This window comes from Neolamprologus brichardi, chromosome 23 (genome assembly GCF_056152115.1).
Source record: "Neolamprologus brichardi isolate AB-2024 chromosome 23, ASM5615211v1, whole genome shotgun sequence".
Lineage (NCBI taxonomy): Eukaryota > Metazoa > Chordata > Actinopteri > Cichliformes > Cichlidae > Neolamprologus > Neolamprologus brichardi.
In genome coordinates, this window is record NC_142125.1 from 31,986,814 (window position 1) to 32,002,866 (window position 16,053).

The window sequence follows — 16,053 nt, forward strand, 5'->3', positions numbered from 1 at the left end:
CCAGCACTGCTTCAATAATATCGAGGCTCAGACTCTGGAGACGAAAAAAAATCAATGACTGATTAGGTTTTTCTATCCAGGTATACTTTTATTGCCTTGGCAGTGTGTTTGGGCTCAGTGTAATGATGGAAAATTAAGCTTCTGCCAATCAGATGCGTTCCTGTTTGTATTGCATGGCGGATCAGAATCTAACGGTACTTTTCGGCGTTCATAATTCAATCAATTTTGATAAGATACCCAACACCACTGGTTGAAATGCACCCCTAAACCTTGGGTGTTGTACCTCTCTTCTAATGACCTCTGTACAAATTGATGATATTGATTAATATTCCTCTGGAAATGGTCAGGGACAAGGACAGGAGTGGAAATAAATGATAATTCAATTTATTTATAAAGAGCTAAATCACAACACAGTCGCCTGAATGCACTTTATAAAAAAAAAGAAAAGGAGCTGTGACTTCTTGAAAACAAAATAGAAAAACAATTACAGGTTGCTCTCTCTTTTTTTAGTTAACGTAAAGCTAGCATATGCGTTTATATTGAAACCACAGACGTTTTGGTGCCTCTGACTTTTTCCTTTACCCAACTTTCAGCCAACAGTATCTATCTGTTATCTATCTATCTGCTTGCGAGAGACACCCACTGGCATCCCTGAACCAAACACATCGTGGAAGGGTTTTGACTTGAGCAAATCACCAATCACACGCGCGCAAGGGGCGGAAACTTCCGCAGCTGACATCATCGTCACCCAATGAAGAAAGGAAGTTCTGGAGGTTGGGCGGCCTGATGAGCCAATGAAGCGGTGTTTTGATAAGGTGGGCGTGCCACTGACGTTCACTTATGGGTGTTCGGAAACCAGCTACAACCTCCGGCTCAGGAGTCAGATGTTTTCCAATAAAACAAGGCTGGTGAGGAGCCAAGATGGCGGCCTGCGAAGAGCCAGTTTCCCTGTTAATTGGGACCGAGGGGGCGGGTCTATATAACTGCATCACAGCTGATCTGGAGGTTTCCCCCCCCCCCTCAAGTTGTTTTTTTGCAGAGAGCAGCTTTGCAGAGAATCACAAGGGGACCTCTCTCTTGTTTTCTTTCTCCTCTGTCTTGTTATTTTAACCTGGCGCTTAAAAAAAAAAAACTAAATCCAGCCTTTTTTTCGTTTTCAGACCCGTAGCGAATTTAAAGCACAGCGCAGTTCCACAATGCCACTTCTTTTCAGAATAAACTGCTTTTCTCGCAATTTTTCACCCGCACCCCCTCGTCTTTTTTGTCACCCACAGTGAATTTAGCTCAGGTCTGACCCACTTTGAAGTGTGTTCGCCTTCACTGCACCTCATGTGTTAGTGCGAGCCGCCGGCGGAGATGTTTTCGGCAGGAGAGGAGGTTCATTCCCAGTTGTTTACCTCACTGAAGGAGTCCTCCGGAGCTGCAGTCTCCCCAGCACTGGAGCTCAGTCTAACTGCCGTCTACACCGTCCTCTACTCCCTCCTGTTTGTTTTCGTCTACCTGCAGCTCTGGCTCATTTTGCACTACGGACACAAGCGTTTCAGCTATCAGAGCGTGTTTCTGTTTCTGTGCCTGCTGTGGGCAGCGCTGCGGACGACGCTGTTCTCTTTCTACTTTAAAAATGTGGTGCAGGCCAACCAGCTGCAGCCTCTGGCCTACTGGCTGCTCTACTGCTGCCCCGTCTGCCTGCAGTTCTTCACCCTCTGCCTGCTCAACCTCTACTTCACACAGGTAAGGGTGTGTGTGTGTGTGATGTACAGGGTTTGTATGAGATACCAGATTTCATAAAACTGCTGACACTGCAGTTTTCCCTTCTTTTGGCCCTAAATGCAAGCATAAGCACTTACAGTTGGTCAGGAATGCCTTTATCCACCTGTCTAGTGCAAATGTCAGTCACAAGGGACTGGAAAAACACATCATCAGTGAAGGATCCAGTGCTCTTAAGGTCTTGTGCTGCCAGTTTGAAAAGTTTTAATAACAGACTATATGGATGTTGCCACTATGATGTCACTAAATCCTGTCTTTGAAGGCTTGAGCTGAAGGACATTGGCATGCTAACTTTTTAAAACACATGTTACAAACACAGGGTGTATATGACCGAGACACTGAGAGGAACTGGACAGTCAAACGGTAGGTAGGCCCAACCTAAAGAGAGCCTTCTGGACTCTAAAGGGGAGCAAAATACATAAAATGAGCATCATGTTGGATTTTCTAAACTAGATATTAACACCGCAAACTCATCCAGAAAAGCCTATTCGGAGTAGCTTGAAGTTCTTTTCTGAACTGAGCGGTTGCTGTTATATTTTAGGCCTGCATATAGAACAAAATGACTGTTTGCACCAGAAATTAGTGAGGGTGGTCTCTACGCTTGGAAAAACCCAGAAACTATTCAAATGGTCATCAAAACAAATCTTTATTGATATATTCTGAAGTGTCAAAACTGGTCATTGAGAGTACAGTGGAGGTCGTCAAATGTCGTCTTTATGGGGGGAAAGAGGTATAACTGTGCTGGACAGCCTAGAAAGAGATTGGGTTTGCCTAAAGACAGAGAGACTTACCAGGTGAACCAGAAAGCACAGATCACAAGACACACCTGTAGAAAGTAAGAGCTACATAGAGAGGACAGGCACAAGGTTAATGGTATGTCAAAGGTTTTACAGCTAATACATCTTCTGTGTGTCATGAATTCAGAGCTGCTTGATAGTTTATCAGATTCAGTAGCTCAGTGTTTGCTTTGTATTTCAATAAACAAGTATCACGTGTTTCACATAGACATACTTGTACATTATGAATACTTTTTAGCGGACCATGCATCAAAGGTGTAGGCAGCAATTAATTCACCTTCAGAGATTCATTGAATGCACGATAAAACGTGCTGGACTCCTGTTGTTTTATATTTCACTCATCTGCCACTTTTGTAGGCGCACCTTACTAGTTCCAGGTTGAATCTTCTTTTGACATTCAGAACTGCCTTAATTCTTTGTGGCGTAGACTCAGCAAAGTGCTGAAAACATTTCTCAGATTGTGTTCCATATTGGCATGATTGCATCACAAAGTTGCTGAAGATTTTGTCTGCTGCAAAGTCATGAGATTCTCTTGTTCTACCGCATCTGAATGGTGCTCCATTGCACTGAGATCTGGTGACGAAGACACAGGTTTAAGAGTATTTCAGCTTTGTGACATAGTTGTCCTATTACAAAGCTTAAAGCATTGTTATTCTGGTGGAAGCAGACATCAGAAGATGTGTACGGTGTGGTCATAAAGGAATGGACATGGTCAGCAACAATACCCAAGTTGGTTGTGGCATTTTTAACAATGCTCCATTGGTACTATGGGGACTAAAGAGTGCCAAGAAAATATCCCCACATCATTAAAACCCCATCACCAGCATGAATGGTTGATACAAGGTAGGATTGAGCCACGTTTTCATGTTGTCTACATCAAATTCAGATCCTGTTATCTTAATGTTGGGGGAAAAGACTGGAGTGGCACTCGGTGTTTGTGCTGGAAAGTCCCAGCAGATCAGCAGCTTCTGAAATATTCAGACCAGCCTATATGGAAACCAAGAATCATGCAGCATTTAAAGTCACTTTCTTTCCCATTCTTAGATACATCCTCACGTTTACACTTTAGTACAGGGGTGGGGAACTCCAGACCTCAAGGGCCGGTGTCCTGCAGGTTTTAGATATCACCCTGGGTCAACACACCTGAATCAAACGACTAGTTCATTACCAGGCCTCTGGAGAACTTCAAGACATGTACAGGAGGTTGTTTAGCTATTTAGATCAGCTGTGTTGGATCAAGGACACATCTAAAACCTGCAGGACACCGGCCCTTGAGGCCTGGAGTTGGACACCCCTGCTTTAGTAGGTCGTCTCGATCGTCATGCATGCCTGTATGCAGTGAGTTGTTGCCATGTGACTGGTGGATGAGAGCAGGTATTCTTATTAAAGTGGCTAATTAGTGTAAATGGTCATTCTCAGATTTAAGAACATTTCTAATTGCAGAAACCTTACATGCAGAAAATGCATGTTCTTGTATATTTGGTTTATTAAGCTTTCTAAATTGTTTTTGTTACTTTTGGAAAAACTAAGGCTTGCAGTTTTAGTTGTTATGCTAATAAGCCTAAACACACTTATGATGAGCTAAGCTAATCAGCTGCTAATTGTAATGTCATACTTGGCCAATACTATTACTGCTACTACTAGAAATAGTAATAGTGGTATTCCATCAATACTTAATGGATGGATATAAAAGTGTCTTCAATCTTATTGAAATATTTGTCATAAAGTGACAGTATCAAAGCTATCACTTTGATATAGCCAGTTTTTCATTACGCGGTGTCTAAAATAGCAGGGGTTCCCTCTAAAAATGTATGTGATAAATAAATATGGCCAGTGTTATCACCGTTGGCCTACATGTTCTGAGCGGACTGGTTTGAAGCAGTTTGGGTTGGTTTTGAAAGCTTTGCAAATAGACTCGGTTCACGTCCTGGAGTGGGAGAAGGTGGATTGCATTTGCTTCTAACCTCCATTAGTGTTTCCTGTGCAGTAAGTGGATTGGACTCAAGAAAATGTCCCTGTTTGCTGTCATGGACGCAGTTGTTTAACACCTGCCCGTGCCAAATGCATCTACGCATGTTGGGATCATCACATGACTGGCCAGCCCAGTGAACAAACATTTCCAGCTTGTGGTTTGACGTCTGGTCAGAAGCACCTCCACACTCTCGGCTGGTTCACTAATGTCTCATTTACATACAGGGAGAGTAAAAAGGAAGCTCATGCAACTGGCTAAGTGGAGGTTTGGTAATGAAACAAATGGTGTCCTATGACTGCTGATTAGTCATTGTTGCTTATGTGTAAATGCACACAAACTATGCTCCTTTCTAATATGAATAAAATTAGCTTTACATTTCCTTGTGTTGAAATAACAAAAGTGAATCATGTCATATAGTTTTGTTTTGCTTTGTCGTTACTATAGATTTAAATCTAAATTTAAATATACCCATGTTGGAATATCATGTGACAGCCCAGCCCAGTGAATGAACATTTCCAGGTCTGGCCAGCATTGAGTAATATATCTGAATCATATGTTCTTATAGTGTATACAGCTCAAACTGAAAGCTCTCTCTGCAGTAAACTATTGCAGGCTCAGTGATAGCAGAAAACACTTTTTGCTCACTTCTTCTGTTTGACCATCATTGTTAAAGCTGCTATAACCAATATCTCTACGCCAGCGGTGGCTCAGCTGGCTTGCATGTAAGCAAAGTTACTCACAGCGATGAAGCATCAAAGAACTCAACTGTGCTTTGTAAAGAATTGACGAATTTTACGAACTTTCAGCTTTATTTGTTTTATTTTTTGTAACAAGCAAAGTGACAGAGTTAGCTGGTAAGAATTGGAATTTGTGGGTTGCGATTGCTTATTGCTTGTTTTCTGCATTAAACTACCTTGTGACAATTTGCATGAATGGATATCAGAAATATGGCTTTGGTTAATATTAACTCCCAGACAAATTTTGTCTTGCGTAAATGGGACAAAAGGCAAAAATGCTGGAAATCAATGGCAGACACTTACTGACACTTACTCAGGGTTAACTGGAAGTGTCTTCACTAACCATGTGATAGTGACTCATAAAGTGTCATTTTGCTGATTATCAAAACCCACAAAAGTATATCGTTTACTGTAAAAACTGTTAAGAAAACTCCACACTTAAAAACGTGAAACAAAATCTTATTGTTATTGACAAATGACCAAACTGATAAATGTCTTGTCAAAAATAATGAAATTATTATTCTTTGAGTCCAGGTATGGACCTCTCAGGGTCGTGACAAATGCCCCAGGGCTACTGTAACATTTGTAATTGAAATATTTAGCATTTTATAGATTTTAAAACTTAAACCTGCTAATATATAATATTCTTATGAAATTATGTAGCATAATAGAAGGAATTCAGATCATCTCGCCATTAAAATGAAGTCCAAATTAAGAATTCTGATCCAGTAATATAATGTTTATATCCCAGCATAGTGAATATTTTAACTTTAGGTATTTTAATTATGTTTTGATGCTAATACTTGTGTATTTCTACTTTTGCAGAGTCATTGCTTTTATTTAAGAGTCTAAATACTACTTCTCCATCTTGCAAAGCAGTTCTTAAACATAAAGCAGTATTTAAACCTGTGTGTTGTGTCACTTTTCATGTTATAACTCCTGTATGAGAGCACAGAGCTGCACACGAGCCTGAAAATTGTACCCAGTATTTTCTATGCCGATAGACTGGCATTCATTTCTCAGCGAATACTCTGACTTAACTTGATTTCGTTTCTGAAAATGCATTAAAAAGAGCTTCATAGTATCATCACAGACCTTGAGATCTGCAGGGCTTTACTATTGAAACACATGACTGATTCTTTCAAACAGTATTCAATGATTTTATTTATTTTTTCCACCTCACTGTTTAATGTTCACTTGCCTCTTTAGCTGAGGTCTGATATATTGTCATGCAACTGCTGTGTGACATGCATGTGTGGAAATAGTGTCTTTCTGATGAGTCAGCTGTGACTCCTGACATGTGATGTACTTCCCATTATTATACATATTTTTTTCTGCTTCCTACAAAAAGTGTAATGTAGTGATGAGTTTCCTATGCTGAGAGAAAACACAGGAACAAATTGAACTAATCTCATTGTCTACTTATTAATAAAGACAAAGTATTGATAAGTGGACATTTTATATAGATAGATTTTTTTAAATTCCATAACATACATGCAGAAACATAGTGCACATAAAGTACACACCCTGGTAGTCATCTGTTGCCTTGATGCTTCATTTCTAGGTTACAAATTACCTCCTCCTGGCCTACATTCTCACACAAAAGGCTCACTGATAATGTCTGTACGTGTCCATGTGTGTGTTTAAACTCAGCGTTGCCTGGGTCAGTGTCCTGTGTGTCCAGTGCAAATGTAACATATAGTAATGTCAGAAATGGATTATGATTTCATTTAACGTTGCTCAAAAGCAAATGTTGGCGTTTCCCTGTTTGTACGTCATAATCGCTGAATAAAGACTTTTTTGCTAAATATCTATGAAAAGGGACTCATTCCAAGGAGCGAGTGAACTTGATCAGTGGATGTCGGTGTTCCAGCTTTTGTACCTTTATGCTGGACTTGGGCACAGGTTAATGTTTTTTAGGCAGCTACTGATAAGATGTTGGCAACAAGGCGGCTGAGAGTCAATAGCTTGTGTAGTGCAGGTCTCAGCAGTTTATTAGCGTGTTTTTATGCTGTGTGCAGCAGTTAGCATAGTATAGCATAGCATAGCATAGCAGCTAATATTATTTTATTTCATTTTTAGCTGTTTTACTGTTTAAAGAATATTCCAAATTTTTATGATGTTACAAAAATATGATTGTCACAGGTGATGAAGTATTTTAACGGGTACCTATGTTTAAAAATAATTTAAAATTAGCTTATAAAATTAGCCAGAGCTGTAAAAGTCAAAGACATGTAGGGGTGGGGGGCTCTTTAACTTTCTGTTGTTGTAGAGAGTAATCGACTAAAGTTAAGCTGGGGCTGGGTCATACTGTCATGCAGTACCAATTTGAACCATAAGAGTTAAACAGGCTAATAATTGGGAGCACATTATGTGCACTGGTGGCACATAAATGTTGGTAGAGAACAAAGAAATATCAAAAGTTAGAAGGAAAAACAGCACACATCACCCTTAGTGGTGAAAATGTTATTAACCTGTGCACACCAACCTGAAGAACTTGTCAATGTTTCGTGTTGCTACTCTCTAAATTATATGATCTGTGTGTTCTGCTGTGTCAATGAAAAATATAAATAAGATGGCTATAGACAAATTTTTCATTTACTCATCTGCGTACAGCAGAGCAGTTGTTGTTATTAGCATTTAGTTTCTGGCTAACATCTAGTTCGCCTTTACAATGTGAATGTTGCAATTTGATAATATTTAAAGCAACATGATAGTCTTGCCAACCAGTAGAGGTTTTGCAAGTGCAGCTGTAATGGCTCTGCTTGTGTCAGAGAACAGTTTTATTGCTCCATAGGGACAGTCTGTGACAATCAGTGAGTCATAAAAGGCCCAAAGATACAGAAATGTAATTTCTAAAATCAACAATATATAAAAGAAAAGCACACAATGTGATCCTGTCTAACCTTCAGCTAGAAAGTCCAAATTATGTCTTACTAGAGAAGCTAACAGTGGACATATGGCAAGATTAAAAGACTTGCCATATGTCCATATATCTGTTAGTGGTTTCTGTGGAAGTAACATCTTTGCCCCTATAATGTTTTTCTTTATCTTTGTCTCTATCAGCCAAAAGGTGTCACTATAACTGCTCTAAACTCTGTTTTAGACAGTTTACTTTTTTCTTGGCTCTATATAATATAATTGACAGTGGGTATCCCTAATATGGCTGGGTCAGGCATAGATGTCTAGCTGTGAGCACCGAAGCCCCACCTACCTGTTGTTTAAATCATTTATTTGCAATCATTGGGGCAGCAAAATGAGAGGAAAGTCAGCTTGAGGGGCTAAACTGAGACATTGGCTGAACTGAGGGGGCTACAGCATGCAAAGCTATTATACTAAATGTCAATGATAACAGTATGGACTGGAAGTACACTGTTAATGTACAGTATCTGCCCTATAATTGTAATAAAAGTGATATCATTGTCTCTTTCTCAGGTGATGTTTAAAGCTAAAGCCAAGTATTCACCAGAGCTCACAAAGTACAAGTAAGTCTCTTTTTAATCTGTAATATTTCTGTTTTTAAGTAAACTGCATTTAGTTATGAAGTATTAATTTTAACCTTAATTATTAGGCTAGAGTCTCTTTTGTCTTTCTTATTCTTTACACACACACACACGTGCGCGCAGATGGATGGCAGCTTCAACACTATGAATATTAATAAGTTGTTGTGTGTGAATAAAGTCACATTTTTGGCCGTCCTTTTACTGCCTGTCTGTATTTGTCTGTTTCCCTCTCCAGGGTTCCCCTACGTTTGTTCTTCCTGTGCCTCAGTATATTTTTCCTGGTGGTGAATTTGACTTGTGCACTGTTAGTGCAAGGAGCTCTTGAACGCTCTGAATCCCCGAGGTACACAAAAACCTTTAATCAAAACAAAACAGTCAATTGAATGTTTTCTACTTACTTGAAAATAACGGAGAAAAAATTCATTCATAGCACAGTTTTAATTCTGAATTTTATCCCAGTATTGAAAGACATTAGCATAACCTCTGTGTTTCCAGTGATGGGAGTGTCAGACATGCAGTCTTGGCCCGGGTCCTGATCAACGACAGTCTGTTTGTGCTGTGTGCCATATCTCTGGCTGTGTGCATCTTCAAGATCGCCAAGATGTCATCTGCCAACGTTTATCTCGAGTCCAAGGTAGAAGGAAAACAAAGAAAAGAAAAAAGCATGAATTGTTCAGCTGCTTTTCCTTTAGATACTGATATTACTTTCTTCTAATCAGTAAATACAGTTAATACTCAACAACGTGAGATATTAGGAATTAATAATTTTGATGCTGATCATTCAGTGTCTTCAGATCATCCACTTTCCAACAGCACTGTGTTTGGGAAGTGAAGAAAACTGTAACCTGCATATTTTCGTCCCATCTGCAGGAGTCTGCCATTGTTTTTATGATATAAACTGTCTTTATAAAGTAAAAAACAATTTATCAGGGAAAAAAAAATATTATCAGCTATTCTGCAACCAGCCACATGGGGGCGATTGAGATATTTTATCCTCCTTTCCCAAAAGTCCCAAAATTTGAAATGATTTTACACTACCAAAGTATAAAAACTATAAAGTAACCTTTACACAGGGAATAGTGAATGAATGAACAAGATGCTTCTCTGGACGCAACCTTAGAAATCCAATGAGAAAATATCATATCTCTCCTATAATTCAATCTTTGGCTGTAGTCAGACATTTCTGTCATGCTAAAGCATCTGTTGTACTGGTGGATCACATCGGTGGCCCACATCTGACAATACATTACAGGAAAGCTGGCCGGCTGATGCGTGAGCTTGTAATAAGCACAGAAATTCTTCCTTTAGGGTACATCCGTGTGCCAAGCGACAGCCATCGGTGCCATGGTGATTCTCCTCTTCATGTCCAGAGCCTGTTATAATCTGGTGGTGGTGGCCCTGACCCCACAGGACCGATTCAGTCCCTTTAATTATGGCTGGTACAGTGTTTCTGATCAGGTACTGTATCATGTGTGTTAAGTTATAGATATATTGTGTGCGTGTGTGTGTGTGTGTGTGTGTGTGTGTGTGTGTGCAGACAGTCCATCTAAGGAGATTTGGGAAGATGATACTTAATGGGGTAAAGGGCTTTGTTTGCTATAAATAACTATGTGTCTGTGTGAACTGACCTACATCTGAGTTCAGGCTTTGAGATGGACAGAGATTTTTAAATCATTCCATTGTGTATTTTGTGGGCAGGTGCTACACACGACAAACAGTAACAGATCTCTAACAGGAGTGTAATCTGATATTATTTCTTTAATTTGGCAGTCCGATATTCTTCTGTCCCCTTGTGTAGCGTCTGAACACTTTCAGTTTACATCACAAGAAGATATACGCATACACATAACAGACAACAATTGTGTGAATATTATTATTATTATTATTAATGATAATGATAATAATATGTATTATTTATTTTGGTATTTCTGTCTATGAAGATTATTTGCCACTAAATTACTAGCCAAACTATTCGATAAGTGTGTACTAAGTACAGCCCACCTGATATAAACCAAACCAGTACTTGTTTCAGCTATTATTTTCTCATTAGTTTTAAACATGTGCATTGCTGTCAATGATGATCAAGGTTGCCCTCTGGTGGATACAGCATGGAACATCAACAGTCAAAACATGGTTGAAGGGTTTTGTTTTGTTTTGGGGGTTTTTTTTGGGGGGGGGGGGGGGGGGGTTGTGGGGTGTGGTGGTGGTTCACCTCTTTTCTTTTCTTTTCTTTTTTTATATTATAAATGCTGATAATGATAGATTAGCATCTCACCTAATCTTGGCTGACAATATCATCCCATATTGGGTGCTAGAGGCTTTGCATGATTCATGAGTGGTATTTGTCTGATAGAAATATGCTGTTTTAACCTCGGTCTCTTTAAGTTCCACGAGACCCCACCCATCTGTTCTAATATTACGTAAACAAGGAAAATAATATTTTTTAAACCTATGTTAATGAGATAATTACTTAATAAAATTAAAACCTACTATTTTAGCTTGAGCTAGGAATTAACTAGCTTAGCTTAGCATACAAACTGAAAGGAATAGAAACTTGAGGTTTGGTAATTTGGTAAATATTTTTAACTTTTTTTTTCTTTCTACAAAAAAGGTACATGTGTAAATTTGTAGGTAGTTGGAAGCCATATTTTTAAATATATAAAGGCTAGCAGTTTCTCCGTGCTCCCAGTATTTAGGCTAAGCTGTGATAATTGCTACATGACGCTAGCTACAAACTGGAACTTTTGTAGCTAGGGTCCTCGGCCTTCTTTATTATTTGGATATTTTAAGGGTTTTTAAAAAAAAAAAAAAAGTAAATTTTTTCAGTTATTTACTGCTTTCAATATGTTATAGGTCAAAGAAAATATCTGTAATGCAGTGTGTTCTTGTTAAAGGCTGACGTACAGGAGATCAGCGGTGAAGCCTACATTGTGTTTGGGATCATTCTGTTCTTCTGGGAGTTACTGCCTACCAGCTTAGTGGTGGTTTTCTTTAGAGTCCAGAGACCCAACCAAAACCTGGTAAACTAAGAAGTTAAAAATACTGTCTCATGTGAACTTTTTCAAAAGTTGTAAATTTGAGACAAAACTTAAATATGTCTGCATCTCTCAGGCTCCAGGAGGCATGATCAACAGCCATAGTTTCAGCTCCAGGGCTTATTTCTTTGACAATCCCCGGCGGTACGACAGCGATGACGACCTGTCCAGAAGCATCAATAACAGGACTGATCGGGCCAGGTGGGCATGAACATTTGAAGTTAAAAGACACCATTTTTAAATCATGTTAAGCTCGTCATTTAAAAAATGTGTTCTGTCCCATCCTCAGTCTCTTGTCCACCACACCCCAACCAGGAGCATCTAGTTGGTATGGCTCCATCCAATGTAATGCACCTTTAGCAGCAGGGGTGTCATCTGCCCAGCAGCCACCATCTTCCACTGCGCCGCTCCTTTTTGCCTATGGAAACATCCAGAGTCACCATCACCACCATCACAACTACTACTCCACCCCCCAGAACAACTACCACCATCACCATCACAGTAACTATTATTCTACGCCACAGAATTATCACTGCGGATCACAGACATATTTCACCACCCCACAGAATTAAGCTGGAGTGGTCATAAAGATTAAAAAAAGAAAAAGGGGGGAAAAAAAGAAAGAAGAGGGACTAATTACTTAAAATGTTGTTTTGTTTTGTTTTTTTTCCCTTGTCTGCATTCTGCTTAACAAACAGCGTCATAGCTTGTACTTGTACAAAAAAATTTCTCTGGACCAAATTGTGCATCATAATTGGTTCGCCAAATAATTTTGGAGAAATGTGGGGGTATAAGGTTGGCACACCATGACTACTTGCTTTTTGAAAGCCATCTTTAAACAGGAACCATGGAACAATTTGCAGCACTAGTGGCTAATATGCCTACAAATGAAGATGCTTTTTTGCTGTTTAATATTTTGGTCAATAACTTTTTGAGATTGGAACCAATCATCAACTGGAAAAATCATCACCCTTTCCTGGTAAATTCCACTCAGACACTATTCATTTTGGCATATGTACGATAATCAAGCAGGTATGTAAGCTAAAGTGGCTAATCATGAATCTGCAACAGTATGACAGTGACGAGTTCGGACGTCTTGTCAAATTATTGTTTGGATCATGTGACGTTTTTGCAATAGAATCGTAAAAATGCAATTATTTTAATTGGCAGTAGGCTAAGTTGGGAAAGGGCACAGCACTGCAGGTGGGCTTTTTCAAAAGAAGAACCTCTATGTTCTCCAATTCAGTATTCAGTTATCGCACATTAACACCTCTTTGCACTTTTCTGAAAGTGAAATATTTCTTAAGCGTTATTAAATAAATGGCTACGCAAACACAACAAGAGTCATCAGCTGTAGCCATAGCTAAAACCTTTTGACAAGCTAGCTGCAGGAGAGAACGGTGTGGCTAGCAGCTAACAAGGAAAAAAATATTTTGTGTGCCTGCCACTGTGTACTGATGTAGTTACATTTAAAAAAAAAAAAAAAAAAAAGAAAGAAAGATGAAGCTAATAAAAAGTTTAATTATCATTCCTTGTTTTATTTGCCACGCAGATGGTTCACCTGAATGCAAAAACAGCCTAATCAAATTAAACTGGCCAGTGCTATTTGGCTAATGGACTATGAACAGAAACCAGAAATCTTGTAAGCCTACACATTCCTACATATGCATATGCATACTTTTTTTTTTTTTTTTTGCAGAGATTTGTTCCCACAATTGAGATCTGGGAATGGTTTTTCACAATCCTCTTATGCTATAGAGAATGTTCTTGGGAAAGTTCAACCCTTTGTCATAATACCATTATAAGCTAGGCCATTAAAATCTAACCCTTTAAACATAGGAGTAACTCTTCACTATGAAAACTAAATTATGTACTTTTGCAAAAGACTCTTAAGATCTAGTTTTGACAGGAATTAGCGTTTGCTAATTTGCCAGTGACTGTTGATTCAGCGAGTGCTAGGTCATACCGAGTGCTGACACTTTTGTTAATCTGTTTAGCAAGAAAATTAGCAGAGACCAAGAAAATGCAGGAAGCTAATGATTCCTTAGCTTCATGTGTTTTCATAACCAAGTCCTTCACCAAACAGATTGGTAGGAATCTGTTTTTAAAGGCAAATTTATTACTTTTGTTAAAATGTTTCCGTTAAATTGTACCACACAAACAGAAAGGTGTACAAAAACTATCAAAACCTTGCTACTTTAAGCTGCTGAACCACTTCTTTACTGGCACGTAATGTTGGTTGGGTCAAATAAGTTTACAGTTTTCAAAACTTGCAAAATACTGTTACATTTAAAGGTACTTTTTGTCATTACCCTCTGAAAAGTTAAATCAGCACTTTCACCACCAGGAGGCAGCATTTTAACAACAGGTGTACTGAATTAGGTTCACATTTCTGTTTAGCCACACCCTTGTGTCCTCAAGAGGCATCTAGATTGCCATTAAAACAAATGCATACTTAATGACTTGGCTGATTGACTCAGAGCGCCCTCTTATGTTTGACATTGGTATTACAAAATATGGGCTAGTTCAACTTGGCTGATATTACTTCAACACAAGTCACATATGTTGTGGACATGAAGTCATAGATTGATTCTTTAACTTGTAATAGGCCCTCTTTTTTTTTTTTTTTTTTTTTTTTAACGAGTTATATGTCCACGAAAAAAACCCCAAAACAGTCAGATTTATATGTAGCAGCTGTATGGGTATCAATCTCAACAGAATCAGCTCAGTTGAGGAAGACTGTTTAACAGATTATTGCTCGAGCCAGACTTCAACAAAATCTGCTTGGCTTCTAGAGAATGCCGATGTTGATGAAACTGCTGATGTTAGATATAAATATTTAACAGCTACATCCAGGCAACCTTGGACAAAATCATAAAATGGAAATTTGTGAAAATGTAAGACTGGAGCAAAAATTCTATCACATATTCTTATGTGAGATAGTGAATACACTGTCAAGAATTAAAATATATCATAGCTTCATCTCAATCACAATCTCACATCATACATAGGAGATTATATCATCAATATGTGGCCTACATCCAATATTGGACTATAACTTGGCCCTTACTGTTCGTTTGGAAGGGAAAGGTTCGGTGAAACGTGACCAAAAACTTTTATGGTACCTAATTCTGCGAGCTGTGAGGCGACGATTTGCACTTAGAAAAGAAGTTCACCTTCAATTTAAAAAAAAAAAAAAAAAAAAAAAAAAAGCTTTTCAGGGCCTGAATGTAGGTTTTTCTTCTCAAACCTTGTATTTTCTTCAGTAATCATCTTTATTCTGTATTTTACTATTTATCCTTTTGGAAAGGAAAACATCAATGTGCCATCACATGTCGTCATATCTAATAGTTTCATTCCTTAAGGAAAATATTTTTGCACAAAAGAAAAGGTTGAATGATGTTGTTAATTGTGTCTGGCTATGTAATTTCTAATTCGTGTGTGAAGTAATTTGAGTCTGTGTGTGATCTTATGCTTTTCTACATTACTGTTTATTCTACATTAATTTTTACTGTCTAACAGATTATGCAGTTAATTTTTTTGCCCCATTGTTCTTCATGTTTCAAATGTTCCAAATCTCATAACAGACTGCAGCCTGTAAGCTTCACTTTTAATGGAACCTCTTTGCTTTATGACCCAGGTCACAAATCAGAATCCCTCAATCTCTTCTGACTGAAAGAAAAAATGTTTCCACATGGTTTTGGAACACTTCAACAGACTTGTAAATGACCATGCAAACTTCATACCACCAAACGGGGGGTGGAAGCAAGAAAGTGTCTATGTTTGGTTCACTTTTGTGGAACAAATTAGCAATAAAATCATTTCAATTGCATTTCATGCTTTCCATCACTTCTTCAGCAGGTTATACTGGATATTCTAAAACACAATGAAAGAAATGAAGTTCTCATTTTTCTTTTTGGCCCAGCTGTTCATCTGCAGTGGAGAATGCATGTTTCTGAAACGGTGCACAACAACTCAGTTTCCTATTTTCGTTTGAAGCTAGTAATACTTGTGTAAAAATGGTGTTTGCTCTTCCTGCTACAAAAAAGCAGTGATAACTGTTTCATGTTATGAATTGTTTCATCTGTGGCCATAATGAATGTAACCTACTGTGCAAGAGATCACTAATGATGTATGCAGGAAAAACACTACCATGTTTGAATAAAGGCCTACTACACTGTTTTTATGATGGAAATCGTTCATGTATAGAAAGTCCTCATTATGTTTGCTAACATGGATCTG

At 38.4% G+C, this 16,053-nt stretch overlaps 1 protein-coding gene across 1 annotated transcript; it reads left to right on the plus strand.

Moving 5' to 3' along the window:
* Positions 1 to 1,045: 1,045 nt before the first annotated feature.
* On the plus strand, positions 1,046 to 15,986 carry gpr137c (G protein-coupled receptor 137c). The gene is made up of 8 exons (XM_006804074.3): positions 1,046 to 1,731; positions 8,709 to 8,758; positions 9,012 to 9,119; positions 9,272 to 9,410; positions 10,085 to 10,234; positions 11,671 to 11,796; positions 11,888 to 12,012; positions 12,101 to 15,986. Exons 1-8 carry the CDS (start codon positions 1,357 to 1,359, stop codon positions 12,381 to 12,383), a joined length of 1,356 nt encoding a protein of 451 aa, XP_006804137.1. The 5' UTR covers positions 1,046 to 1,356; the 3' UTR covers positions 12,384 to 15,986.
* Positions 15,987 to 16,053: the final 67 nt, after the last annotated feature.